The 26967-nt window shown below is 40.7% G+C and overlaps 1 protein-coding gene across 2 annotated transcripts in view; it reads right to left on the reverse strand.

The window, feature by feature from the left end:
• LOC130175415 (plexin-A1-like) overlaps positions 1-26967 on the reverse strand; it is a 260949-nt gene that overhangs the window by 12665 nt on the left and 221317 nt on the right. Inside the window, exons 20-29 of one of the 2 annotated variants that reach the window (XM_056385882.1) lie at positions 23829-24063; positions 18040-18182; positions 14023-14120; positions 13355-13513; positions 12053-12119; positions 6530-6676; positions 5739-5898; positions 4406-4509; positions 4217-4313; positions 1782-1972 (exon numbers count right to left, since the gene is read on the reverse strand). In XM_056385882.1, the coding sequence (XP_056241857.1) occupies positions 1782-1972; positions 4217-4313; positions 4406-4509; positions 5739-5898; positions 6530-6676; positions 12053-12119; positions 13355-13513; positions 14023-14120; positions 18040-18182; positions 23829-24063 (1401 nt within the window). Of the gene's footprint in view, positions 1-1781; positions 1973-4216; positions 4314-4405; positions 4510-5738; positions 5899-6529; positions 6677-12052; positions 12120-13354; positions 13514-14022; positions 14121-18033; positions 18183-23828; positions 24064-26967 lie in introns of both variants that reach the window. The other variant, XM_056385881.1, reaches the window with a different exon arrangement.

Raw genomic sequence — 26967 nt, forward strand, 5'->3', positions numbered from 1 at the left:
GTAATTGTTTGCTGTGCAGCAATATATGGTCAAAATGGCTTTGTCTTGGACATTAAGGTTTTAAATTATTATACAGAAGCATTTTGTTGGCAGTTTGTCTCTGATTTTCTTTTGACATTTTCAGACAGATCATATTGTCTTATTATGGCAGCTTGCTGTGACCTTTGTTTTAGTGTGTTTTTTGTTTGTGTTTTTATTACTTACATTGATTTTGGTCATTCATGTGTTAAGCATTTTTGTGCTGCTGTTAATGACCAATCCACACATCTCCCCACCCAAAATCAAATATACTTTATTTTCAAATCTACTCGTTAATTAAAGGGACAAGAGGAACATGTCATGCAACCTCAGGGACAAGGTGGAGAATGACCACAAACATAGTTTCACAGTGTTGTACGACAGAATATAGTGCACCATTTCCAGCCACTTGTACCGACAGCACCTGAATGGGCCATAAGTGTTTAGATTTTTAGTATGAATGGCCCCACTGGGAATCAGAGTAATAAATCTGGCTCTTGCGACTGCCTCTCTCCCCACTGAGCTCTGCAGAATCACAAACAGGAGCCCCAGCTCTTGGATTGGGATGGTGCTTTCCTCCAATGACGATGCTTCAGCATAATTACATCAAATGTAGCTAAGTGAATTTCCCTAACAACACATTTGTTTCCCTGACTTCTCCATCTGGCAGAATCTATTACTGGGGAAATGTTTAGGGATCGTATTTAGTCAGTCGTCGTGAAATGGAACAGGAATGATTTCTGTCCCAGTCGCGGATCAAAGTATTGAGATCTGCATAGATGAGACGCCCGGGCAGGCCGACGCAGAAAGACAGCCATGGAGAGACAGGGACAAGATGAGCTTCTCAATTGCACTTGCCTCTCTGTTTTTTCATCATGCATGGCCAAATCTTCAATCCCTCAACAAATTACCTGTCGCCCGACACCTCCTGTATCTGCCTCCCTGAACTCTGCACCACAAGCCCACCTTTTATTAATCTGTTTTTTCTTATTACGAGTGGAAATTGAAAAGCCAGCTCGCTTGTAAGTGCTGCCCATTGCTATATTTCCCTCCCCCTCGTACAATTAGGGAAGAGACAGTGAACTGAGAGATGCTGAAGGAGAAAAGGAGAGACAGCTGGATTGGCTCATGCTGCATGTTTTCTAAGATGGAGAGCATGGTTATGGGTCTGGTTGTGTGTGTGTTTATGTGTGTGTGTATGTGTAATTCAGGTACTACTGGTGTTGTGGGGACCTACATCTGTTTACACTGTCAAATTATGAGGACTGTTCTTCTTTATGGGAACAAAAAGCAAGTCCCCCTTAATGTAAAGCATTCAATTTTATGGTGAAGACGTGTTATAAGATTAAGTTAAGGTTCATGTTGAGGTTAGGTCATGGAGACATGACAGTGTGTATGTGTGTGTGCATGTGTGTGTGTGTGTGTGTTCTCCTTCAGCCTATCTCTACCACCATTGTGCCTGTGGTCAAGCACATGATAAATGCTTCACTGGCTTTGGTTGCAATACCTACAGTGTTAAAGCTCTGGTCCCTTCAGTGCTGGTTACTCCGTTGAATAACTCTAAACCCATCTCTAGTTGAGAAATACAGGCCGGTCTCAGATTTCCTCTCACAAACCAAACCAGGATGGTCTCAGGTGCAACTGAGTCCAGCTAGGCTTGGGCAGTATCTATTTTTTTTTTACTTATATATATGTGGTAAAAAAAAACAATAAAAAAACCAACAACAACAAAAAAAAAGTACTTTACGCCCTCGCTGTCTTACTTTTGTAGCGAGCAGCCTGGTCAGGTAGATCTCAGAGACCATCTTGCTGCCTCGGTCGCCCTCCCTCTGGTCCGAGTGGTCGTGGTTCTTCACCAGATGCCACAGTTTGGTGCCACTCTCCAGGTCAGGGGTGATCATGGGCGTTCGGGATCGTAGGCTGTCTGGACTGCTGGCTGTCCTCAGCATACTCTCTAAACCCAGACACACAAGACACAATTATGTCAGTTTCCCATAGAAACCTTGTGAAAAAAGCAAATTTTCCTTGTTAGGGGCGTTTTACCAGACCAACAATCACCCAAAACACAGTGTGTTTCTGTAATACCCCCCCCCTTTCCTCTGTCATCTGTGTCGCTTTCATTATTCATGGTGTGAGCGTCGACGTTGATTAGAGTGAAGCAAATCATCTATGACATATCCTATGCATATCCATTTAGGAATGAGGGGGTGGGGGGGGTATAACCAGGGAGGTGAGGTGCACAGGGGGAGATGAGGATCTGCTGAGTAGATGTTGCTCCTGGGGAAGAAGGAACAACAGCTAAATGGATAGAAGAGGTGGAGGGATAAAAAAAAAAAAAAGAGAACGAGATGCTGATGCATGTTGCAATCCCTTTATGTTTGGTGAAAGGATGTAGAGAGGAGGGGAAAGACTGAATGTGTGTATGTGTGTGTGGGGGTGACAGGAAAGACAGGGGAGGGTGGGGTAAATGCACAGAAAGACAAAAAGGTCAGGGGAGAGAGGGGTGAAATGGAGAGTAATGGGAGAGCAGAGGACAGAAAAGTGAAAGAGGCTGAGTGGGGTGATGTTGCTCTTGCCAGCGGGGAACTGAGTGGCTCTGATTCCAAACCTATCATGGCCACTGTCTGTTCATAAATACGCATACACTCACACACCCACACGATCACAGTCGAACCAAAAAGCAAAGATGAACAAGCAACCACACATTTAAAAAAAATAATAATAATGTATTCAGTGTGAAGCAAAGCAGCTGCAGCGGTGCGTTTCAACAGTGTGAGAAACTGAATTTACCCAAACTACATTTCTCCTCATTAGTCCATCACTCAGTGTAGGAGTGGTGTGATACACTGATTCCTATGCTTACAAACTTATTCAAATCAAGCTGCCTCCATATAGATACAGCACAATTTGAGATATTTGTCGAGAAATTCGACTTGAAGCAGCCATTTTCTGTATCAACACTTGATCTCATGACTACTTGTAGATATACTTGAATTAATCGGGAAGTCACACTGAGATTGAGATCTCATGTACAAGTGAGACCCGAGTGCAGAAAATAAAAGAAATAACAAAAATAAATATCAATAGCAGAGATACAAAATTTCATTGATTTAAATATACATTCATATATTCCTATAAACAATGATCAGAGTGTGTATTATTGTAGTTTTCCTATTGAGAGCCATATTGTTTAACCCCTTGTACACTGTTGCTCCGTGTCTCCTGGATGTATAAACAGACAGCTGTTTGCTGCTGTGACATATTTACCATACGAACTTAAAAGATGATAATATGTCAGCGTCGTGTTTGCAGCTTGTTTCTGCAGCATCCAAGTGGCCAACAAAAACAGTTATTACATGGTGTTTTTCGGTAGCCAATCAGATTTCGCCACAATCTCAACCTGTCCAACTTTAAAATCTGTTTTCCTCTCTGAGTCCACTCCTCATCCCATTCACTTCTTCTCCTCTCTTGTTTTGTACATTTCAATAAAGGTTTATTCGCTGACAGGCTCCACAACTGTCACCAGCATCTGAAAAAACTGGACATGTCCAATTTCATACCACACACAAAAAATAAAAAATAAATTCTACTCAAATGTTTGATTTTAGTCATCGGTAGTTTTAAAGGAAATCCAGTCGCCTTGGGACGACAGCAGACCAGTGACAGCTGTGTGTATGTGAGGGTCATTACCACTTAGTATCAGACAAGGGCCCAGTTTTTTTACTACAGAGTAATTTATCTTCTATATAGTTTAATTTTCTAGTGAAGGTATACCATATTGATATTGGGCTTGTGTTTATCTGTCTATCTAACTGCCAGGTGTCCTTTCTCTCTCTCTCTGTCTCTCTCTCTGTCTCTCTCTCTGTCTCTCTCCCTCGCTTCTCTTTCACTCATTCAGCTGGGGATCAAGGTGTCTACTTTAATGCCTGTCATTTACGGACTGCTTGGAAATAGCCGTGGAATAGCCTTGGCCTGGGCTGATAGCGATGGATAAAAAAGGATTGCTATTCACTCAGAGGGAGGTGAAAAAAAAAAAAAAAAATGGAGGCCAATCATGGCAACGATAAACAAAGAGAAAGAGCGAATGAAAGCGAGTTAGGGGGTGATGGGGGGGGGGGGGGGGGGCAGTTAGAGAAATGGGAATCATTGACAGAATGATTTAAATAGGATCAAGAGAGGAGGAGAACGATAGCCGTACCGTATCTGCTGAGGCTCTTGGTGAAGGTGGAGGAGTTGGAGATGTTATAGGCAGAGTTCTGCTTTGGCACCAGGGCGATCACTGAGCCATCTGTTACCTGTGCAGCAAAACACACACCAAAATACTCTCAGTATGAAACCGGCTTAGCTGTCGACTGTTGCCTCGCGCCCGTTTTGAGTGCTCCAGTACCTGATAGTGAGCCAAGGTGTTGAGTCTTTTCCAGTCATTGTCGATCTTAGTCGTGACATCTTCATCTTGCAGAATGATTCTGGCCATCCGACCTTGACGCCATTCTTCAAAAAGAGGGACGAGAGGTTTAGAGAAACACAAGAACACAGCACAAGAGCTCTATTTGTGAGTATTTGTGTTTATGTTTCATTTGGCCATCAAAACACAGATATCAGATATCGTTTTAATTGTTTCTAGTGTTAATCTAATGTTAATCATCTTCCGTTTACATGAATTAATCAATTTTCAATCTATCAATTCATGTTTTTGAGTAAGTAAAAAAAACTGCTCAAATTAATATTTTTAAATCAACAATGGCTCATCTGACTCTGACAGTTCCCTTCAGCTCTGTGGAGCATTTGAGATTTTAGCTCGTTGTTTCAGTTTTTCAGGATTGCAACCATCGATGGGAAATAAAGACGGACGAAGCCTCTGTGACGTCACTCATTGAGTTTCTGAAGAGTGGCTTTGTAGCTCAGAGTGAGCTGCTCTGTCGTCAGCATCTTGCCATTTGAGGAACTGCAGTTTTTTGGCACTTGGCGCTTCATTTTTCTCAGTCCGCTTGCTTGCAAACTCTACTGTTTTGGTTCATTCTGAAGGCTCTCATCAATCCAATGTTATTGCCAGCAGCAGCAGCAGCAGCAGCAGCAGCAGGTGGCTGTTTTTAACAAAAAAGCTCTGATAAACCCACTGCACACTACCTGCTCACCACCAAATGGCACAGTTTGTGAACATATTTAGCAGCTATTTTCCTAAGAAATTGGTGCGGACACGGACGTGACTCCTGATTAATGCTTATGTTACACTGTGCCTGCAGGTTATGTAAATGAGCCACTTTATAAGCTGATAATATGTGGATGTTGTGTTTACAGGTTGCGTTGCCTCCAAGCAGCAAAAAAAAAAGAAAAAAAATCATTAATATAAGTTTAATTATACCATAAACTGAATTTGACTATAAACTGCTTCTAGTCCCAGACTGTGGTGGCTATTGTAGCTTCAGTTTTTCACCCTTTTCCACAGAATATCCTGTTTTATAGAATCAATAAATAATAAATAATTAAAGATTGTAAAAATCTACATCCTTTTTCCCCTGTCCAACCATCTCCATTACCTCTACCGCATCTACTAACATTAGGTAGCGGTTCAGACCAGTGCAGCTATGGTCCACCGTCTTGGTCATCTGGATCTAAATGAATAATGTGAACGGGGGTGTGCTCAAGCTGAAACAAGCTGGGGTGCATTCCCATCATTATACCCGTGCACATGCATGCATGTACAGCACTGTCTGTCTTACCCAGGTCCATATCAGAAGCCTTTGGCCTTTGTGAATAGGGGCTGCCCTTATACACAGCATCGAGCAGCTTCTCTTTGACCTGAGTGATGGTGTCACAGTTCAGACACTTGACCGTCACCTCGGGGGAGTTCTCATTCTCCGGGTTCACACAGTGCAACGTCTGGCAGAAAAACAGGTAGAAACAAAGGGAAATGGAAAAAGACAAAAAAAAAAGAAAAAGGCTTAAGTAGAGACACAGCAAGAGCACTGCGAACTACTGACATGTTTAGATGATTGTTTAGGTGCATTTGAAAGTACCTGAGAACATTTTCACACCTAGTTTGTTTGCAGCTATTTTATCAGCTGGACATTTTCCTAGTCCGTTCAGACTGTTAGGGAAAATAATAACTCAGGATTCACACTTGGATGCCGACCAAAACAACTACAGCAGATCCTGCTGACAACCAGGTTTGTCTGTACGTTTCCAATCCAAACCTGAAGTGCTTTGTTTGGAAAGACAGTGTGATTAACGCTGAGCAGTAGCTGGGCCGATTCACGGCCAGATCATATTCTCACTCCAAACACAACTGAAGCCGAAGCTGCGTGTTTACCCTGGATGAAATCCTTCCCCCCACAGCAGAGTCCAGATTAATTTAGGAAAAGGAGGCTCCCACATTTCTACTGATGATTACTCAGAGTTTGCTTTAAACTTTCCATCATTATCAAATGTGACTCAAACTTAACAAGTCATGCAGTGATTCAGACCAAAGCAAGGCAGACACAAGCCTCCAGGACACAGTGGGTTTACTGACCAGTGTTTTGTAGTCAATCTGCTGCCTGATGAGCTTGTCCTCGCTGAGGGAGTAGCGGGCTTCTCCTGTGATGGCGTCTATGGGTCCCTTCTCCATCTGCTGCTTGATGGCACAGTAAAGCATGAACAGAGGCTCCCCAGCACACTCCTAGGCAGAGAGAAAACAGAGACAGACGAATTGCCAGCAGTTCTACCAGGAAGTGATTTTCCTTGCACAAATTCTTTCATTTGAATAACGGTTAGAGGCTCTAAGAGAAGGAACATTGTCCACAATTTCACAACAAAAGATTCTGAAAAATGTTTTTTCTTTCTTCATCACTCATCTCACAGGGTTCATAATCGTCTGGCTGGAGAAAATATAGTAAAAATAGTCATTTAAAAACAGAATTTAAATAACAACAAAGCGATTCAATTTAAAGCCAGTATATAGAAACATCTGCAAAAATGCAGTCAGACCTGCAAAATTTTGTGTTCTATTTAGTGCATATTAAGAAACTGAATGTAAATGAGCTGCACAAAATTCACTTGATTAACAGTGTCACTAAATAAAGTAACAGGCTGTTTGACACGAGTTGTGCATCTCTAGAAAGAAATAAACGTACAAGGAAGTGTTTTCTGCCACCAAACTTGTTATATTGGTTGAGGAGAGGACACTTCATCCAGCAGGAGGCTGTATGTGAGGAAATATTAATTACAAAGCCTAAAGTCATCTTCAGCTGCTATATGTTGGGAAAATAAGCAGAGAGTGGATTGCGGTAAAATTGTGTGGAGCAGTTTGTGGTGTTGCTGCTCCTTTTTTTTCTTGAGCTCCGGTAACTTCACGCACTTTTTTTAATTTGCATTTTTCTCTCTCTCTCTCATTCTGTCCGTCTGCCTCACTCCTTTTACACCTGCTTTTCCCAGGCGCACAATCTTCAAATCAAATCTTTAAGTTACATTTCAGACCCAGTTTTTCTCTGCTGCTCTGTATTCATTTCCAATTCTTTCCTCCCGTATTTTGTGTATTCCCTCTGAACAGGAATACATGTTGCATGAGACCAAGCATGCCAGTTATAGCTCCACCGCCCTTCTTCCATATTACCGGCACAAAACCTCAGTGTCATCCCGAATAAAGAAGAAAGCAATTTGACTGTTGCGTGCCAAAGAAATTGGCTACATAACCTTAGTAAAATTCCCTGTCATTGTCCACTGGTAGAATTTTACCTCTCTGATGACTTAAAAGTCATTATTACTCATGGTTTGCATAACTTTCTTTAATAGGCTGTGTATACGTGCAAAAACCACCCACAGAGCTGTGAGTCTCTAATGTGGATTCCAGGTCAAAAAGCAAACAGGTTTCTATAATAAAACATTAAGACCACCTGTAAAGAGAGGTTAATGAGTGAAACCAGCACAGATTAAAAAATAAAAACCATTAAATGTATCATCTCTCAAACTTTACTCCACTACTTAGTGAAGGAGTATTACAGTTGTTCGTCGTGCTGATCACACCATGAAGTGACAGGTCAAACAAACTGGAATTGTACGGTGGCCCTGAGAGCTCAACGCATTCAACTTAAGAAAACACATGCAAATAGTCAAAACACAAGCAAATTCAGAAAACATCTCTCTTCATCATTCTTCATCAATTTTAAAACACATGCGCCGCAAATACTCTCAACGCAACGGAAGTGTTTCCAGTGGACAGTAAAAAGCGATGAACCCGGCTGGGACACACTTGAATGGATGCATTTATAACACATCCATGCAACATGCACACTTGTTGTTCAATGCTTTTAACTTCAAAAGTGCACAAAGCATTAAACAACAAAGTGCGTCCCAGCCAGGTTCATCAATTTTTCCGCGTCCCCTGAAAACACTTCCGATGTGTTGTGAGTATTTGCAGCACACGCGTGTCAAATGGATGCAGATATATTTTTCTGAATTTGCTTGGGTTCTGTCTATTTGCATGTGTTTTGAGCACTCAGGGCCACCGTAGCATTGGCTTAAATTGGTATCAGATCTTCAAAACCAGATGTGGAAATGGTCATTTTGACACTGCAGTCAAGTTCCCAGCCTGTGAGATGCAGACAGAAGAGGAGGAGGAAAATATAGACGGACCAGTCAGTTTTTTTTTTGCAAGTGGTGCAACACAGCAGTGGAGTTTTAGACATCAGACCTTGAAATCTTCTTGATGTGATGTCTGAAAATGTGAAGGACACTGTGGTGTTATGTAAACATCTCTTTCTTTCTCTTTGTGTCTGGAGGACTGACAGACTGAAAACACCAGTTATATAAATCTTTTTCAGGTCTCTCCCATCGTTTACATCGGAGAGCTTATGTGGCTAGACGCAGATGTTATAAATATGTTTCCCACTCTCCCCTCCATCAAAGACACTTGCCAATCAATGGTGTCATTAGTCATCACTTGGGCTCAAGGAAAACACTCCCGACTGAAGCGGCGGCAGTTTAGAGGGGAGAGAGAGGACACATCACGGCCAATACTCATCCTGACGAGAGTTTAATGATCGACCGCGCAGTGCTCAGGGATATACTTCAGCCTGTGTGTGTGTGTGTGTGTGTGTGTGTGTGTAGGAGATGCATGAGGGTCCAGACAAGAACAGGGAAAAGTACTAATTTATCTGTCTCACCTTCAAGCACACTCAACAACTCACTTTTTCTTTCTAACACATTCCTCTTTTTTTCCTCTCTCCCTGTGAAACCAATCTTCAACCTTTTACTGTTTGATTTTCCTCCTCGATTTTTCTTCATCTCTTTCTCGTACATTCACACATACACTATGTTCCTCCTGTATCTACTGTTGTTATTTAGGACGTATATGATGCTAATGTCCTGGGTTTTATATTATACGTCACGTCAGACTGAGGTAGTAGTCACCTGTTTTGGTCAGATAATATTTGGTCAGATTGTTTGTCCCTTCTCCCGAATATGAGCCATAGGATAGATAGGATAAGATATACTGCAATTCATCGTCACGGTAACGATAAAAATTCAGCATTTGTGGGTTCTGTCGCTCTTCGTGCGTCACCGGACTTCCTCCGTTGCCATTAGAGGTCGACTAACAGTAAAATGCAGCTATGGGTCATAACAAGCTGCTTGAAAAATACATGTCAGTAACTAATGATCTTTTACCACACTGGAGCCTTTGCTATGGAAACAAAACAGTGTGTGCCACATGAGTGGAAGTGTCAGCATCTTGTTTTCTTCCTTATTTCTCCTGAAGTCGTTTAAAGGTGTAAAGTTTTTGACCACTAGGAGCGCTGTCACCTCTGTAAATGTTTTTAACAAGGAAGAAAATCTACTCGATACAAAAATAAGATACTTTTTTAGACCCCAAAGATACTGTATGCACAGTGCTTTCTGGACAGAAACTGTGGATTTAAACAGAACTTGTTTGTTAAAATTTTGTATTCACAATGGATTACATGTGTGTGTGAAAGTAGTGTCGAACCCACAGAGAATTATCGTCCAACTCTTCAGTAGCTTTATAGCTGCTAGCTACTAGCTGGTGAACATAGTGGAGCATTTAGCAGCTAAGAGCCCTGATTCAGAAGAGTCACAAGCGACAATATTATGCACCAGTCTAACCTAACAAACACGAGTTTGTATTGTAGCATCATTCCATCAGATGGAAGTATTGCAGATATCTTGTGCATGATTTCACACACAACTAACATATTTCACATCTTTGGAAACTTTGGGGAATCATGATGTTGTAACTTTTAATTTATTCTATCCATCTCAGCAACACTGAGCAACCACATCCTGCTACTTACAAACTAATTTCCATCTTCCATTCTGTTCAACCTTCCTGCTACAACCATGTCTCCAAGAAATTATGTTCACATACAACTGAACTGTTTTCTCAATTACACTGTGGTGGCAACGTAATCACTGGCTGGGTTTGAATGAAGCTCTCAATTTATTAACAGCAGCTGTGTCAACAGGAAGTGGTTGGGGTGGACGATGGCCGTACAAAGCATCCACAGTCCTGTCTTATGCTTTAGTTAGGCCAGGGAAAGACGGTGGTTTTGATTAAATGTAAATAAACACGTGTTTTGACTGGCTGTTTGGACGTTTATTAAACCACCGTCTTTCCCCTAAATTTAACCAAGTGCCATGAGAGTCTAAACAGAACCATAAAAAGGTTTGATAATGCTGTAGCCACTGCAAAACAAAACTCGTTGTCCGTGAACATTTTACTGATATGTTCAGTATCAACATATTTGCAACCTGTCAAATATGTAAATTTACAAAACATTCCCTCATTACATTAATTATGTTGCTATCTTGTGTATAAACGTCATTTCTAGGAGAGGATCGCCTGCTACCGATGTCTTTTCCACCGTCTGCTTTAATTTCAGCCTTTTTTCTCCTGTTACTTGAATGTTCTTCCCTCCTCCATCCTCGCTCCTCTTCTTACATCCCTTACAGCACACTGCCTATCCCTCTGCAACTCCTACCTCCTTCTTCCTCACCTTCTTCCTGTCTCTCTTCCTCTCCTCTTTTTAACTCCTAATTGTCATGTCTCCCGCTATTCTTCTCCCCCCTGCCCACCACCTCTGATGCTCGCCTCTAACCCTTTCCTCTCCTCCCTCCTTGCCCCTCTGTCTCTCTCTCTCTCTCTCTCACTTTCTCTCTCTCTCTTCCCTTCTTCGTTCCAGTGTTGTACGCATTAAGGACCTTGTTAGCATCTGGGCCAATTAGGTGGGTAGCCGCTAACGAGTCACAGAGAGCATGCATCACACTGTTGTGCTTTAGCTTCAGCTTTCCGCCTTCGTCGCTTTGGCCACTGCATGCTTGTCTAAGAAATTTGCCCTTCCTCCACATACCGCCTTCATTAAGGCTCCCCTAATTGTATGCTCATATTTACATTTTGAGGATATAATGATGGCTCCTGCTGTACAGGGAGATGAATAGGCTCGGATTCCTACATAGCTAACGAACAGTGGAAATTATAAATCAGAAATGCACTGGTCAGAGACATGTATTTATTATTTTCTGGCTGAAAGTAAAAGGGATTTAAAATAACAGTTTGAATGTATTTTCAGCACATTACACATGCCCGCACTATAATCATGCTCAGTATACAGTATAATGACAACCAATGTGACCCCCCCCCCAGAGGATGACATTAAGATCAGGGAAGAGGACATGTCGGCTACAGGAGTGAAATTATGAGGACGGAAGGAAAAAAAAAAAAAAAAAAGGGACGTTAAACAACTTAGAGAAGAAGAAACGCGTGCTGCTGGGAGGCTTTGATTATCTACTGTATGTGTAAGGCAAAGAAAATATGCAGCTGGAAAAAAAAAAAAAAAAAAAACCCTTTTAATAACCACAGTGAGATAAATGCAGTGGAGAAATAATATAAGCCAGAGGCATTTAATAAAACTCTGTAACATACAGGCAGCATAGACGCACACAATATAAATCCACTTTAGATGAAGACTATTGTTTAGCATTTAAAAGACACAGTAAACAGATTGAATGAAGATATTATATGATTATGCGTCATCAGGCTTACCTTCAGGAACTTATACAGCAGGAATGTAAACCAGTTGGTCAGCATTTTCTCAGCGACAGACTCGGTTCTGAGGAAAAGAGGGAAAAAAAGACACAACATTAAAAAGAAAAGCCACAAATTACTGAGTACCTTTTTTATGAAAACACACACAATTTTTCGTGGATATTTCAGGTCTATAATTTCCTCATAATTTCCTAGGAAGTTTCTTGGAAAGAGCTACATATTTTGGTAGTAATTACAAACAATAGCGAGGACAGAAGGTTTGGTGAGAGTTTAGTTGCTTTCCAGAGGAATGTAACAGAAGATCTGTTTCATTTAAACCTGCGGACACCAACTTCTTGTCTTGCCAGTAAAGCCATAAAGCCAGTAATGGCCTCAGTGCGGACATGAGCTGTGAGAACTGTCTTCTGAAGGATTGTTATGGCCCTCAAAGGTAAAATGATCCAATTTTTAAAAGGCAAAAAGTGAAGAAAACTCAAGTAAATATGAATTCATCATTAATGTATTATTGGGAATGTTATATTTACAGAGTATATGTTGAATTGCAAGCTTGGCTGTGGGCAAATCTTTACATTTTTGTAATTTGACCTGATCTGCTGTGCTTTGACTAAAAGCCAATGAAATAGAATTAATTTATTACAAATCAACAAAACACTCCATGATACATATTTTACAGCGAATGTATTGGAAATAATTAGGAAATTATAGACCCATAAAACAAAGCACTATAACCCTTTGAGTGGAAGGGCAGGTCTGACGAGCCCAGATTTGAGCTTTTACCTCCCAGCACAAGTCTGCGTCTGTCCGTCCTGTGAAATATGTGATGCTTTGGTAACAATGACTCTGAGTGTGTGAGACTTCATTATGTTTTGTTCCCACATCAGTAAAGCTATGGTGGATGCTATTAATTTATCTTCTGCTAGTTGGACTGTAAATATTGGATGAAGCGATTAAGAGGTAGATACATTTTACTAACAGATACTTGGATTTGGTTTGTGGTTCACTTGTTCTTCTAATTATAACTTTCTGTTACGACGTATAAATAATTGGTCCTGTACGTCTTCATCTCCTTTTTCTTCTCTGTCTAGTTCTTGCCATTCATCTTCACTCTACCTAGTTATCTATGTGCTTATCTTTGTGTTTATCTAACTTCAGATATTAAATTCAAAAAGTCTGAATTAGATATAAGTTAAATCAACTTGAGTTTAATAAATGTAGGCTACATATATAGATAACAGATTATTTGATTCCTGTATGATGTTTTACAGTGTAGTCTATATTTGTTCCCCGTCTCTTCCTCACCTCCGGAGCAGCAGTTTGGGATGGTTTTTGCTCTCCAGGTTTCTGTCTATCAGGTCGGACAGCAGTTGTTTCAGGACTCCGGTGGCGTACTCCATCTCCCCCTGCAGCGCCGTCATGATCAGAGATGCCACATTGCCTCTGTCCCGCATTGAAAATGACCTGGATATACATTGAAACTCTTTAATTAAAACTCATCAAAATACACGTGCACCATCAACCTCATAACAGTTCATTTAACTATTAATGCACATTTAATCTATGACTCTGGTTTTCCATAAACCATTCGGTGCTTTCCTGTAATTCTAAGCAAATGTTTTTACTCTTTTTATAAGTTTGCCTTTATTGTCTGAATCCAAGGCAAAAACACAGCCTTTTATGTCATATTTGTAAAATTAAACAGGTAATAAAAAAATGCTTTTCAAAAGACAAACAACTGTGTTTCTCTCCAAGAGGGCATTTTTGTTTTTTGGCTGAACTAAACCAGCAGCTTAACTGCTTTCTGCATTTCCACAGCTGAATGATATATTTTTTTGCTCTTATGTTGTTATTTTTCAGAAGTGGGAGACATTGTTTATTCAAGCTGTTGGAATTTGTAAAATAATATTTAAAAAAATAAATAAATATTTATAACATTTATTTATTTATAACAAAGAAAGAAAGATGTACACCTCTGAGCCTCCAGGGTTCGGATGAACGTCAACAGGAAGTGCTTCTTTGTCAGCAGCTGGCCAAACAGCGTCAATGCCTTCTCAACATTTGCCTGGACCTGAAGAAAGACAGGGGAGTTACAACAGAGACTAGATTAATTTAAGAATTTTTAGGTAATTAAACCTGTGTAAAAAAAAACATATAACACAACACTGATTATTCAAAACATCTTAAAAGCCTTAAAGCAAGTCCGGAGGGGATCTTTAAGACTTTCCGTATCAGCACATAAATACTACACAGGCACTGTGAACTTGCGGAATGAAAAGTTGTTTGAAAAGTCATGGATACCAGTGTGAAACTTGTGCGTGCGCAATCAACTGCCAAATACCTCAAATAACATACAGGATAAAAAAAACAAAACAAAGCTCTGACTCAGTCTGAGCGAAGACGGATTCTGAGCACGTCCGCGAGCAGACATTTTTTTTTTCTTCGCCGTATGATGAGCTGAGATTGGCTTGTAAACAGCAAGGAAAGACTGATTGGCTACTCTCTCTCCTGCTGCAAGTGATTTTAGCAGACAATTTGACATAATTGTCTTCTTGACATCAGGGGGTGAATGGCTCAAAGCATCCTCTAGCTAAAAGACGAGAATTTTAATCATTGGTCCTGACCAATGACCGTGCGTTTTAGCACTCTGGGCTCCCTGTGTATTCATAGATTGTCTTTGTCTATGACTTTAATCTCGATCTCTGTTTGTTGTTAGACTTTTGCAGTGCAATAATGTATGAAAATGCCCTATTTTGACAGCTTCTGACCAAAATCAGTTTTATTAATTGAAAGCCCTTAACTCAATGTTTTAAGAACGCCTCAACAACCTGCTGTCACCAGGAACTCCATAAACATCCAATCAGACTGGCCTGAACCAGGATGAAAGAGAGAATCTTTGGTCAAACAGACGAAGAAGGAAGTGCTGCAGAGGAGAAGAAGCGTGGGGGAACAACAGGACAGTGTGTGTGTGTGTGTGTGTGTGTCAGGATTTGTGACAGGGGTGCACCCTGCTTGTTCCAGTGGCTGGCACCTGTCACTACTCATCAACAACACACTAAAGCCCCTGAAGACACCTCTCTGTCGCTCGCTCGCTCCGTCTTCCTCACCACTCTAATTCTCTCCCTCGCACTTTATTGTTGACTGTTTCACATCACTGGTCTTTCTTCCATTTTAATTTCTCCTCCTCTTTGTCATTGTGTGTCTGTCGTGCACGGACACACACACACATACACGCACACAAACACACACACACACACACACACACACACACACACACACACACACACACACAAACACATCATTTCCACCTCCCTCTTTCTTTGGCGTCCTATTGTCATCCTTTTGTACCACTGTAACATCTATTCTTTCTCTCCTTCGATGTGCCATTATAAAGTGTCTAGGCCTCTCTCTTAAGTGCTAAATGAGATTCTCAGGCCTCCAGGGTGGATACTGAGTGTGGTGTGTGTGTGTGTGTGTGTGTGTGTGTGTGTGTGTGTGTGTGTGTGTGTGTGTGTGTGTGTGAAAAGAGAGAGTGAGAGCAAGAGGGAACGAGAAAGAGAGACAGATGGAGATGCATGTACAGACAGTCTTTACTGAATTTCAGGAAGGGTACATCCAGCTATATGCAAGACAATGTGTGTGTGTGTGTGTGTGTGTGTGTGTTGTGTGTGTGTGTGTGTGTGTGTGTGTGTGTGTGTGTGTGTGTGTGTGTGTGTGTGTGTGTGTGTGTGTGTGAGAGAGAGAGAGAGAGAGAGAGAGAGAGATAGAGAGAGCACAACTGGTGTGCGTTGTAGCTGTCTAGCTTAGGGGAGAAAGCAGTCACACAGAGCAATAAAGCTAGGAGCATTGGTTTACACAGGCCATTGGATTACACCAGCAGCTCCTGTGGGAAATACAGATAGAAGAAGAAGGAAGTCTAGACATAACTATAAAATACGAAAGATCCTTTTACATCTATGGCCGCTTGGCACCACAAATTAAAGGTGCATGAACGTTTTGGGGATTTTAGGTCAGGCGACATCTCAGCCACAGAGTGGAGTCTCTACAGCGCAGTATCTTGATCTTACACATGCTAAAGCTTAAGCATGTGTACTGTTTATCGTCATAGTGACAGGATGATCAATCCTCAGTCAAGACACTGTGCATGACAAGTGGGCCAAAAGGGTCCCAGCTGAACTTTTCTAAAGATGTGTCTTCACTTTGTCATTATCGGTTATTGATTGTTGATTGAAGGGCAAAAATGGCAATTTTATCCATCTGAAATTAAACCTACAACACAATAAAGTCCTCAAACATCATCTTCTCTACATCATGTTAAATGCAGCAGTACCCAGGTTAAATCTTAATGCATATAATGTCAATGCTTTAATCCTGTTAGGTTAATCATTTTCAATTGGCACCTTGAGTATTTGAAATGACTATCTAATGAAAACTGAAATGTAAAAAGTCGGCTACACTTGCTATTTTAATACATTTAATCAACATTTCACATTTTATACTCATCTCAATTTCAGGTTGTATCTATAGGTTGTGAACTTTAATTAGCAGCATAAGTGAAAACTAGTGTTTCTGGTGCCTCAGACAATAAAAGGAGATTGAAAAACGTAATTAAATGTTCAAGTTTTAGTTACTTATAGCTTTATAATTGTTGAAAGCTCAAGCTAATTATATCTAATAACAATTTAGATCTGATAAGCAAGTTCAACACTAGAGTCACGTTCCTTAGAAAGGCTGTAGAACTCAAACCCTGGAGTGAATTATGTCATGAAGCTTTACACGTGACTGAAAAGCAGGAAAGCAGTAAACTCTTTCATATTTTGCATTATAAGTACTTTTACGTTGTAGCTTTATTCTCTGCTGGAAACCATAATTAGCTTCTTTTCTGTATCCGGGGATAATTTTTTTGCGTTTAAGTAATCACCACTGTTCCTTCTAGCCAAAAATAGCAGCGGATAAGTCACTAAGAACGAATCAAAAAAAGGCAGAAATGGCATCTATGAAACCCCAGAGGGCTTTTTTTTCTAGGAATATAAATCCACTGTCTGGATTAGAGCGATTAAATGAAGCTGTAAAAGGTCAAACAAATTATTCCTTGACTCCAAAAAGTCAGTGCTCCAATCAAAGTCAATGGAGCAGCACCAGAGTCTACGTCTTAATGATACTGTTGATTACAAACTTGGCACTCTTGGTTTCGAGCTTTGGAGGAGGGTAGTTTCTGTTGACATACTATTAATTCTACTTCCCTCGGCAGTAAAACGTCTTTATAAATCCGGCGCACTATCTCCATTCAGCTGTGCTGAAAGGTAGTTGCATGTACTGGCTTAATTAATAAATTAACAGTGATGTATAATGCAAGTAACAATCCCAGTAACCCTGAATCTTATTTCTCCCTCTCTGGTCTAATCTTCTCGCTATCTTTTGCTTTTGCTTTCTCATCTTTTGCTTCATCTTTCCTCTCCTCTTTTTACATCCTTTAACTTCGTGTATTTCTTATATAACATTTCTTTTCAGTCAATCTCACTTTGAAAACTCCACTTCCCCACATCATGAGAGCGTGATGAGCATCTGTCCCATGAGTTCAGACTAATGACTAAGGCTCTTGAAAAGTCATTCGCATTCACTGAGACAAGCTGAATACATTAAGATAAAGTAGGTAAAATATGGGCTATGAGATTGCTTTAAGGTGACGCATGTGTGGAGTTCTTCTTGCTTCGCATCTCGGAGACCTGTCTTTGATGAAACCTGTCATGGAGTAATGGCTACAAAGGTATTAAGCACCAAAGCCAAGAGGACATTTCTGTGCTATTAAATCCAACTTCCAAAGCACTTGTCACAAATACTTCTCTGCACGTATGTACAGTATGTTCTCATCTTGCTGAAGGGAGCTACTTGTAGTTAGCATAAGCAGCTACTGAATGTTTCTACCCCTTGATTATTTCTGGTAAGGTTGTTTCAGTTTCAAGTTCGGTTGGTGGTGTACTGACCCGTACCTCCATCTCCTTGAGCACGGGATGGTCCTCAATCCCAGGGAACAGGACCCTCATCGCATACGTCCGATAGTCCAAGAAGGGGATCCCGGCCCCGTCCAGCTCCTGGGTCAGCTCGTGGATGTCTGTCTGAAGTTCTGCGAAAGCTACCAAGAAAAGAGGCAGATGGAGAAACAGAGACGATGTCAGGATAAAGGATGGTGAAGCATAATAATAGTAGATAGTAAAGTCTTTTGAATAAATTGTTTGAACTTATTCTCCTGAATTTCCTCAAAATTTTGATTAAGTCATTTGGCTAAACACTGAAATCCTGGTCACTGCTAACTCCAGGCAGAAATGTGCTACATCTGTGAGGCCACTTGTCACCAGCATCTTCTTTTTTCACCTGCCAGTGACATACAAGGACCTGAGCTTGTATTTATCAAACTGCTAGATGTAAAATTTTGGACTAAAGTGAAAGATAAGAGTCAAATTCCTTCATTTTTACTCACAAACTTAAAAAAAACAAACTTCTTTTGACTTTAAAATGTTGTCTTAAGTTGGTTAAGAGCAGATTGTAGATGACTGCAGTACATTAACAGTCTATAGTTATTTGCGTTTGAACATTCGATAGGATGCTACACAATTTCTCCGGCATTGGTTTTATTCACTGTCTCCACATCATTGTCTGCACTTGTCAGTTATCTGATGTACCTTGTCTACCAACAGCAGGATTTCCTATGAATTCATTAATATTATAATTTCTATACTATAAATGTATCAGATTGGTGTTAATTTCTTTCACTCAGTGAAGAGCTTTGTTCCTCTCCAGTTGGTACTTCAGAGCTTTTTTAAGTGTAATTCTTAGAAATCTGGCATCCCACTTATGACAAATGCCAATTGTGTTTGCTGAAATGCAAAACCAGGGGGACTGAAGCCAAGTTTTTTTTTTTTTTTAATATATTATCATTAACATTTGGTACAACAAATTCCACAATACCCACTGGGCCATGGAAAGCACAAACTTGCCAGCACAGATGAATTATAAAGTGACAAGTTCTACTAGCGTGATGTTATCAGTCTGTAATACTGCAATCCCAATTTCATTATGATATGAAAAGCAGTGGAGGGTAATCCAGTAATTACATGACGCTCCCTCACTATGATCAACTGATGGCAATGATTACAAAGATGGACGGTGGATATAAGAATCACAGCACAAGATTAAGCTCGAAGTGTACAACAGTATGACGACAGCACAGTGAACAGGATATATGGGTCAGATGAGGAGCCAGACACAGAAAGCAAAGACAATGCTAACAGAGCACAGTGCATCATTTCAGGTGTCTGGGTCTTATAAAAAGAGGCTAGACAGTAAGGCTGGAACATAAAGATATGATGAGGAGAAAAACGCCCACAAACACAATAAATGAGAACTAAAACGCAGACTAGTCAGAAGCATGAGGGGAATACAGGGATAGGCAGCCATTAAAGAACAATAACAGATCCAGATACTTTTAGTCAGGGACATGTTATTATGTGGGGTTGAAAACGCAAGAGAGTTTTGTGTCTAATTTAGAATTTGTATAAATCTGAATATGACACTTAAGAGGAAAATCCACATTTCATTGGAAGACAGAAGCTGAAAAATGTAAGGAGCTGAATTTCTTCTTCTTGGTGTCTGAGTTCTGCCAAATTCAATCTTTGCTTGTCCAAAAAAAAAAAAAAAAAAAAGACCCAAATATAATGGAATAAAAAAAGGGAAAACGACCCCGGGGAGAGAAAAGCAGAACCAGGAAACAGAAAACAAAGTTCCTGGAAAGGAAAGACAATTAATTGCATGAGTGGATAATTATTAAGAGAGCGACGGATGAGTTTTCATGCATAATTTCCCCCAGCTGTTATTGGACTGCTTGGTCCATAAGAGAGATGGAGAGAGGGAAGCAAAGAAGATAAGGAAAGAGGAGAAACAAGAAGAAAGAAAGATCAGGGCGTAAAAAAAAAAAGTGACAGAGAGGAAAGGAAATCCAGGGAACAGAGCACATAAGTGTTTGGGTCTAAGAGGAAGGTAAAGGTCAGACCTGAGAAGAAGAGGAAAGTAGAGTGGAGAGATGGAGATAAGAGAGGAGAAAAGGAGATAAAGGCACAGAGGAGAATGACGTAAAGAAGAGGAAAAAGATCAAAAAAGGGAAAGAATACAGTAGAAGAGATGGAAGGGTTAGATAGAGAAGGAGACACTTCAGACATTCTTTTGCTTTCATTTTCTCGTTCCATTATATACTCCGCTGCTTCTGTCATCTTATCTCTCATCGTCTCTTCTATCCATTAATCGATCTTTTATTTATTCACATCACATGGAGTTGATGATTAACGCAAACTTCTCTTTACTTTTGAGACAGTTGCAAAGACGTCATCATAAGACGAAGGAAGGTAACAACAGGTAGGAAATAGCAAACGTGTGTCCCGCTGTGTTTACTTCTTGTTTTGCCTCTCCACTGAGTAAAAGTTAGTCATTCCTACTGCTGACATATTCGTCCTTTAAGTCGACCAGTTTGAATTAAACCTTCTGTTCAACATTGCTCACCACAGTTTGGAGTAAAGTGAGGTCCCTTTGCAAAGGAGGGGGCTCAGGATGTTTCACTTGATAGAAAGTGAGGAGAAAAAATGGGGAGACGTTTCACTTACTAAACTCAAACTAATATTGTGATGCAGAAAATTAGAAAGCAATAATAATTGCAAAAGTCAGCCATCGACCAGTGTAGACAGAAACACACACTCTAATGCTTGTGACCAGTAAAAGGATGTGCAATCAACTGACTGATGACCTGGCGTCTCACTCTCACCTGTTGCTGTAACATGAATTTGGTTTTACATCCAGTTGATAAGAGCTTTCACTTCAGCTGCTGTAAAAACTTGTATCGTCTAGTTCTTTCCAGGAAAAAATCCTCAAGTTTCTGACACAAAAAAAAGACTTCACTCTACAGAAAGCCTGGGATGTGAAAGTGTAGCAACACTGACTGCGCTTACATTGGCCTGTAAACAAAACTTTGCCCCTGAATTTATTTGAGGGCCCATTTGCGTTTTGTTTTGTTTGTTCACGAAGCATCTCAACAACATCTATATTACCTCTCCTGGACTCAAGAGTGACTCTTGCCAGTCAGCAGTTGTCATTTCTAATATGTAGCGATCCATGGCTGATGATAGTTTGGATGATAGTCTACAGTGCGATGTCTGTTTCTCTCGGCTGACTGAACCAAACGTCCCCTGTCTCTTCCCCCTAAACGCTCCTCGAACGAAGCCGACCCTCGCGCACATACACTTCCTTTTGCTATCACACACGCACGCATGCACACACACTCACAGTGGACCGCCTACTTCATCTGTTCCTCCGCCCACGCGAACTGTCTCGTCTCTACGGGCCAGCTGGGAGTGCAGCAGGCAAGGCGGGGTGCTTTTGGGGGTGGGGGGTGGGGGTGGGAATAAGGCCATGCTTCACTTCCGAGAAAACTGAATGCTTCTATTTCTATTGACTGGAATACTGTCTGGCTTCGTGTTGAGGAAAAGAGCAGGATGTTTGTAGCTGTGTTTCTTGGAAAATACAAATAACATCTTAAACTACGACAAGATGAGAACATATTTCTAAAAATGTCACCTCAGTCAGAAACTGTAGTACTTTAAATCAAAAGTTGCAGTGTTTTGTTTGACAGCTGATCCTTGGTGCCTGATAGAGCTGTGACTCTGTGTCACGGCGGTAATGTAATCACATTATAACCTTGTACCATAACCGTGTGTGCCGGTGCCATTATATCGAGTATAAACAGCTGGGCTGTCCTTACATCAGTCATCTACACTGCCACAAACATGAGCCCCCTCTCAGTCCCTCTCAGCCCGGGCCGTCTCTCACTGTTCTCTCTCATTTTACCTCTCATTTCTCTGCAAATAATCCCCCTTGTTATTTTGACCTCATACACCCCCTCTCTCACCATCTACCTCCCAACACTCCGTACGCTCTCTGTCTTTCAATGTTGTGGTGTGTTTTTACTCAGACCGACATGTTAGACAGCTCTCTCCACCACCATCATCAAAACACCACATGAAGGAAAAATCTTGTTGGAAGAATAGTGTCCGTCCAGCCGGTACACTTCCTGCTGTCCGTGGAAAATCTATATCAAGGAGTGCTGAAGCTTTTTCAGATGCCTGTAGTAGAAAAACACATTTCTAAGACACTTTAGAATGTTTGTTCCGCTACTTTCTCTTGCATCTGTGTGTCATGTCAGTATTTCATACCTGTGAGTGAAAAGCAGCTGAAAAATGAAGCCAACACAGACTGCCAAAAACTACAGGTCCTCTAATGGCCATTAGAGTCTGTGAGTCAATCTCCATAGACTCCCATGTTAAAATGCCCAACTTCACATTTTTACAGCCTGGTACAAAAACAGTTTTGGTCTCTATAGCTAATTTCCTCCTTCATGATATATCTCACTTTTTTAGACTTAAAGTTATGTATAATGGAGGGGGCGTGGCTGCTTTGAGTGACAGGCGGGTGAGTGTATGCCTGCCACCAAACCAGCATGAACCGAAGTCTCGGCTCCACACACGCCCCACCTCTTTGCCCATTTTTGGATTAGCCAGGAGAGGAGTCAGGTACTGCCAAGAAGGTGACGGCAAAGCAGCATACTCTGAGCTTCAAAACCACTCTTCAGAACTTCACAGAGGCTTCGTCCATCTTTATATACAGTCTATGGTGAAGACACACAGAGGTGGAAACATGCAGCACCCTTTGGTTTGCCTGACGACGATGATGATGGCAAATTTTAAAAAATAGTATGTGCGACTGAGGAGATGCATTAAATTTCATTGTACAGCTGTGCAATGACAAATAAAGGCATCATCTTCCATTCATTCTATTCTAATTGTAACTAAACTGGCCTCGAGTTCCTTCTGTTTATGTATAATTTTATATCAGCTCTGTATTTTCATAAATAAAACAGTTTTTTTTATTTGCTATGACTCAGTTATGACACAGTTGTGCATTCACCTCAGTAAAAATACCCTGCAGACGCACTGTTGTCAGCGATGACGGCAACTGAAATCAATGGTGTCTCTTGCTCTGTCTGTAACCACCTATATATATCTCTCTCTGCTTTATTTCTTTGGCTATAAAACGCCCCAGGAATATCCTTCAACGTTGTTCCACCTGCTCATTCATATCATGAAACTTCCAACTTCCTTTTTCTATCATGTACTGTTGCATGTACTCAGTCAGCGTAGCAGACTCACACAGTGCAACCAGTGTCATTGCCAGTGGCTTATCTTTAAACTAGTTTACTCAGCACAATATGTAGGAACTATAGATAGATATAGACAGGAGAGTGCTGTGTTTTGTGTGGCCATAGTCTAATTTATTACATTTGGGACTGTTATCTAGTTTATTTAGGTGAAAAGGTTATTTAATATGAACTTAAAGAAATATAGACCCAGTCTGATATACATTAAAGACAATCTAAATGTCAGCTTAGCTTAGCATGAAGACTGGAAACAGGAGCAAACAGCTAGATTTCCATTATTCTTTTTTATTATTATTATTATTCATTTGATCTAAACATTTTGTGAAATGTTTTATATTTTTGCACTTGTGTCTACAAAAAAATTCTATCACCAGTGACCAGATCATGCCCGTATACTTAACTTTTCATCATTTAAAAAGTTTTTCTATATGACCTATGATTTGACTAATCACTTTTCTAATGGTTTAAGTTTTAATTTTAAAAGGCTTTGGATAAAACTGTGTACACACTGTTTGCATCGCCTACCTTCTTTACACTCCAGGGCCACTCTGGACTCCAGGTTGTCCATCTGGAGCTGAAGGCGTTTCAAGGTGCGGTCAGCGTCCCTCGACTTCCTCTTGTAGGCTATCAGCACAGCGATGATGACCAACAGAAGCAGACCACCACCCCCTCCAATGCCGATGATGGCTGGAAGCGTCAACAGGCTGTCTGAGTAGATGTGAAGAGTCCCAGGGGAGTACTCAAACCCCCCAGCACGGATCTGAACACACAAACACAACTGATGCTTTAATGATCGAGAGAGAAAAGACAGAACTTCCTGTAACTCCTTCTTTATTCATACAGTTACACAGTTATTCACCAGAGAGCTGCAACGCCAGACTTCTGCTGGCGGCTGCTGAGCAGCTGCGTTATCAGAGCTGAAGGTTCATTGCATTGCTCAAAAGCAGCTCCACCGCAGTCGTTAAGGGAGAGGAAATTACTACTTATTTATTTCCCCCTATAAGATTTTCTTCAGCCAGTCTGGGAATTTGAATGAGCACCTTCCAGAGAGACATAAAAACCAGTCAGCGGTCACTTCTCCAGCAGCAGATGGTTTGAAAATAGATGAGGTGGTCTGAAGAGATCAAAAGTTGGTGGTCTGATGAAAGAGAAGTTGGTTGACCTGATTTCTACCACAAGGATCATTAAATTTTTATCTGTTCTGTGCTCACACTAAACAGGCTGATATCTGACAGGCTTAGACTGGGGAGGCTTACATCACCTTGGCTGTGAACATTATTTGTAGGAAAGGTTTTCGATTCTTGCCTTTAGGGGAGCAGTTTCAGAGGGCTTTGATAATGAAGATCTCACAAGTTAACTTGCTCAGTGCTTTTAATGATTCTGCATTGTCTGCAAATACCAAGGCACAATATTTTGGTTTTTAAGATGGATATTTTATTTGTTAATGTTCTCGTTTTTTACTGTCAAAACTGACCTCGCTCAGGAAGGGGTGAACAAAGTTAAAGCAGTGCAGTGGAGGCAGACACAGACAATGTTAAAGTCATTTACGCACACTTAAGACACGCAGAACACTCAACACACACGTATACACTATACACACACACACCCAGACACACTATAAGTAATCAAACAAAGTAATCACCAGCATTTAAATCTCTCCCCAAGGAGCCTTGCTAATTATGGGAAGTCAAACACATGTAATGTTTTTTTTTTCTGACTAACTACATTTACATAAGTGTGTCTCAGAGAAAAGAATACACACGCACACACATGCACACAGAGCAAAGGAACCCATCAAATCAAGCTATCCACCAGGGGGGTTGATAACCGATTCAAATGAGGTGTGATTATGCACTTTGAAGTTCTAAGTGCACTTTCACGTTAACATTATCAAAGTCTGATTGAAAAAAAAAAATAAAATAGAGAAGCTGTTATATCAATATCAATGTAGTCAATACCTACAAATTAAGTTTGCAATAGTCTAGACAATTAAACTAGTTTGTATAGCATTAAGCAGCCAGCTCGCTTTGTGGACATGAGCAGGTTCTTTGTTTGCAAAGGGAAATTCAGCTAAATTAAAGTGTATAAAAACTGGTAGCCAATCACATGAGGTTTGATCAATTAGGCTGCAGAAAGACGATACTGAGTCCACACAATCTGATGCAGCTACAAGGTCCTTGTATCCTATTTTACAATTTTTCCAGTATTTTATTTTAAGTGTTAATATCCATAAGAAGATATATTTGTGGTTTTAAGAACCAAAAGCCATCTCACTGTAGTTGAGGTCGGTGAGCCAATCAGAAGAGAGGAGGCTCTGAACCTCTCTCATGATTGGCTGGCTGTTTTTCTGAGTGATCAAATAAAAATATAGCAGATTTCGGGTAAATACTCAGAGAAACCAGATCCTGCAAGGTTGGATGGTGGGTCCAGGTGGGTGGTACTTGGGGCGTGGCTGAGGGTTGTGACTGCTTTGTTGTGACATCACAAATTTACAGAAGTCATGACGGCTTGTTTTAAGGCTCAGTTCCTGAATACAGGCTGTGTGCATTTCTCTGTGGACTGAGGCTTTGATGGCTTGTGTAATTTGATAGAGGTAACTCGGCTTGATGGGGCATCTCCAGCCTTTTGTTTTGGTTTTACACCTGCAACTTTAATGTGTGAATTCCTTCTCTCAGCTCCCGTCACTGCTTTCCACCGGCATCAGGCAGCATCAGTTTTCATGTACATATGATAAACCCAGCAGACAGACATAAGTATTGACGAGCTGCTAACAGAGCTATAAAGAGAGTGGATATTGGATTTACATTTGGGATGTAGTTAAGTGATGACATGTCAATGGTTGTGTTTTGTGTTTTGTCTTAGTTTGTTGTCCTAACCACAAGTGGCTAGTGGCAAGTCAATTTTGAGATTTCTCCAGACTTTAATTGATTATCCTTTATATTGCAATTAACGGGTGATACAAGTGAGTCCATGCCACTGTGTGTAGGTCCCACAAGAAATACTAGAACAAATTATCATATGTTGTCAGTGTCAGCATGGGATGGGAGGGGGTTTCATCTCACACCTTTTCACACAGGACATTTTGACATGTCATAGCGGAAAAGCACAGGTGTAAATATCTATATTTACGATGGCTTAATTCCATTCAACTGCTTCAGTTTCAGGGTCCCGGTACTGCTCGTGCCGGCTCACTGTCAACACTGTCACGGCTTACGGAACAAGTGTCTCGTTAATGATGGCTCTGTTGAACAGAACAGAGACATCAATAATGTTATTAGTGCCATCTGTGCTTTTCTGTGACAGGTCAAATGTCTGCTGTGAAAAAGGACATTAAATAACAGTAAATTCAGGAAATATACATTTGAAGGTGGCGCTGATTCGGCCGTCTGTCGTGGCTGTTTAACATGTTTCCACATGAAACAAAATGCTGGAAGGCACTTCATTTAAATATTAATGAGACTTCAACTTGTTTGTTTTTAGGAAATGGGAAAAACATGTAGCTTTTCTTTGATAGTGGAGAGTTTGCCTGGGTCATGGGGGTGCGGGAGGCCTTCAATACAAGTACACATGTTAGATTTGTGAAATTCTGAGATATATGGTTGCGTTGTTAGCCCTTAATATAAAATCAGAGGTCACTGGTATATCTGGTATAATTAACCAGGGG

Source organism: Seriola aureovittata, chromosome 9 (assembly GCF_021018895.1).
Source record: "Seriola aureovittata isolate HTS-2021-v1 ecotype China chromosome 9, ASM2101889v1, whole genome shotgun sequence".
Taxonomy (NCBI): domain Eukaryota; kingdom Metazoa; phylum Chordata; class Actinopteri; order Carangiformes; family Carangidae; genus Seriola; species Seriola aureovittata.